We start from the raw sequence: 1474 nt of genomic DNA on the forward strand, positions 1-1474 counted from the left end.
TGGGGTCTCCCCATTTGGGGGTCCCGCCCAATTTGGAGGGTCTCACTTTAGGGTCTCCCAATTTGGTGGTCTCCCCATTTGGGGTCCCCTATTGGGGGTCATCACATTAGGGTCTCCCATTTTGGGGTCGACTCCTTTGCGGGTCTCACCTTGGGTCTTGCCCCCGACATCTGTAGGAGACCCCAAATGGGGAGACCCTAAAGTGAGACCCCAAATAGGGGACCCCAAATGGGGGACCCCAAATGGGGAGACCCTAAAGTGAGACCCCAAATAGGGGACCCCAAATGGGGAGACCCTAAAGTGAGACCCCAAATAGGGGACCCCAAATGGGGTGATAAGGGAAAGGGGAGACCCCAAATAGGGTGATAGGGGAAAGAGGGAGACCCCAATAGAGGAGACCCCAATAGGGTGATAGGGAAAGGGGTGACCCCAAATAGGGGGTAATAGGGAAAAGGGGGAGACCCCAATAAGGGGTGATAGGGGAAAGGGCAGACCCCAAATAGGGGAGACCCCATATAGGGGGTAATAGGGGAAAGGGGAGACCCCAAAGCATTCTAATAGGGGAGACCCCAAAAAGGGGTCTAGTAGGGGAAGGGAGGTGGGGGTGGGGTTGATTTATGGGATTTAATGGGGTTTTGGGATTTATGGGATTTAATGGGGGTTTATCTATGGGATTTAATGGGTTTTGGGGGTTTATTACGGGATTTAAAGGGGTTTTGGGGTTTANTATGGGGGTTTATTACGGGATTTAAAGGGGTTTTGGGGTTTATTATGGGATATAATGGGGTTTGGGGGTTTATTATGGGATATAATGGGGTTTTGGGGTTGATTTATGGGGTTTAATGGGGTTTTGGGGTTTGTTTGTGGGGTTTAATGGGGTTTTGGGATTTATGGGATTTAATGGGGGTTTATCTATGGGATTTAATGGTTTTTTGGGGTTTATTATGGGATTTAACGGGGTTTGGGGGGTTTATTATGGGATTTAATGGGTTTTTGGGGTTTATTACAGGATTTAATGGGGTTTTGCGGGTTTATGATGGGATTTAATGGGTTTTTGGGTTTATTATGGGATTTAATGGGGTTTTGGGGTTTATTTATGGGGTTTAATGGGGTTTTGGGGTTTATGGGATTTAATGGGGTTTTTGGGGTTTATTAATGGGTTTTAATGGGGTTTTGGGATTTATGGGATTTAATGGGGGTTTATTATGGGATTTAATGGGTTTTTGGGTTTTATTATGGGATTTAATGGGGGTTTATTATGGGATTTAATAGGGTTTTGGGGTTTTTTTTGGGGTTTATTATGGGATTTAATGGTTTTTTGGGGTTTATGATGGGATTTAATGGGGTTTTGGGGTTTATTTAATGGGGTTTTGTGCTGTACCCACAGGACGCTGCTGGCGCTGGGCTGCCACGTGGGGATGGCGGATGAGAAGGCGGAAGAGAACCTAAAAAAGGTCAAACTGCCCAAAAGGTG

The 1474-nt window shown here is 46.4% G+C and overlaps 1 protein-coding gene across 1 annotated transcript in view; it reads left to right on the plus strand.

The window, feature by feature from the left end:
- Positions 1–182: 182 nt before the first annotated feature.
- Positions 183–1474, plus strand: part of LOC107307800 (ryanodine receptor 1-like) — a gene marked incomplete at its 3' end in the record, with an annotated part of 12196 nt that continues 10904 nt past the window's right edge. Inside the window, exons 1-2 of the mRNA XM_015851302.1 lie at positions 183–202; positions 1388–1471. Of these exons, the coding sequence (XP_015706788.1) occupies positions 1419–1471 (53 nt within the window). The remainder of the gene's footprint in view (positions 203–1387; positions 1472–1474) is intronic.

This window comes from Coturnix japonica, unplaced genomic scaffold, assembly GCF_001577835.2.
Source record: "Coturnix japonica isolate 7356 unplaced genomic scaffold, Coturnix japonica 2.1 chrUnrandom937, whole genome shotgun sequence".
In the NCBI taxonomy this organism is placed as follows: Eukaryota; Metazoa; Chordata; class Aves; order Galliformes; family Phasianidae; genus Coturnix; species Coturnix japonica.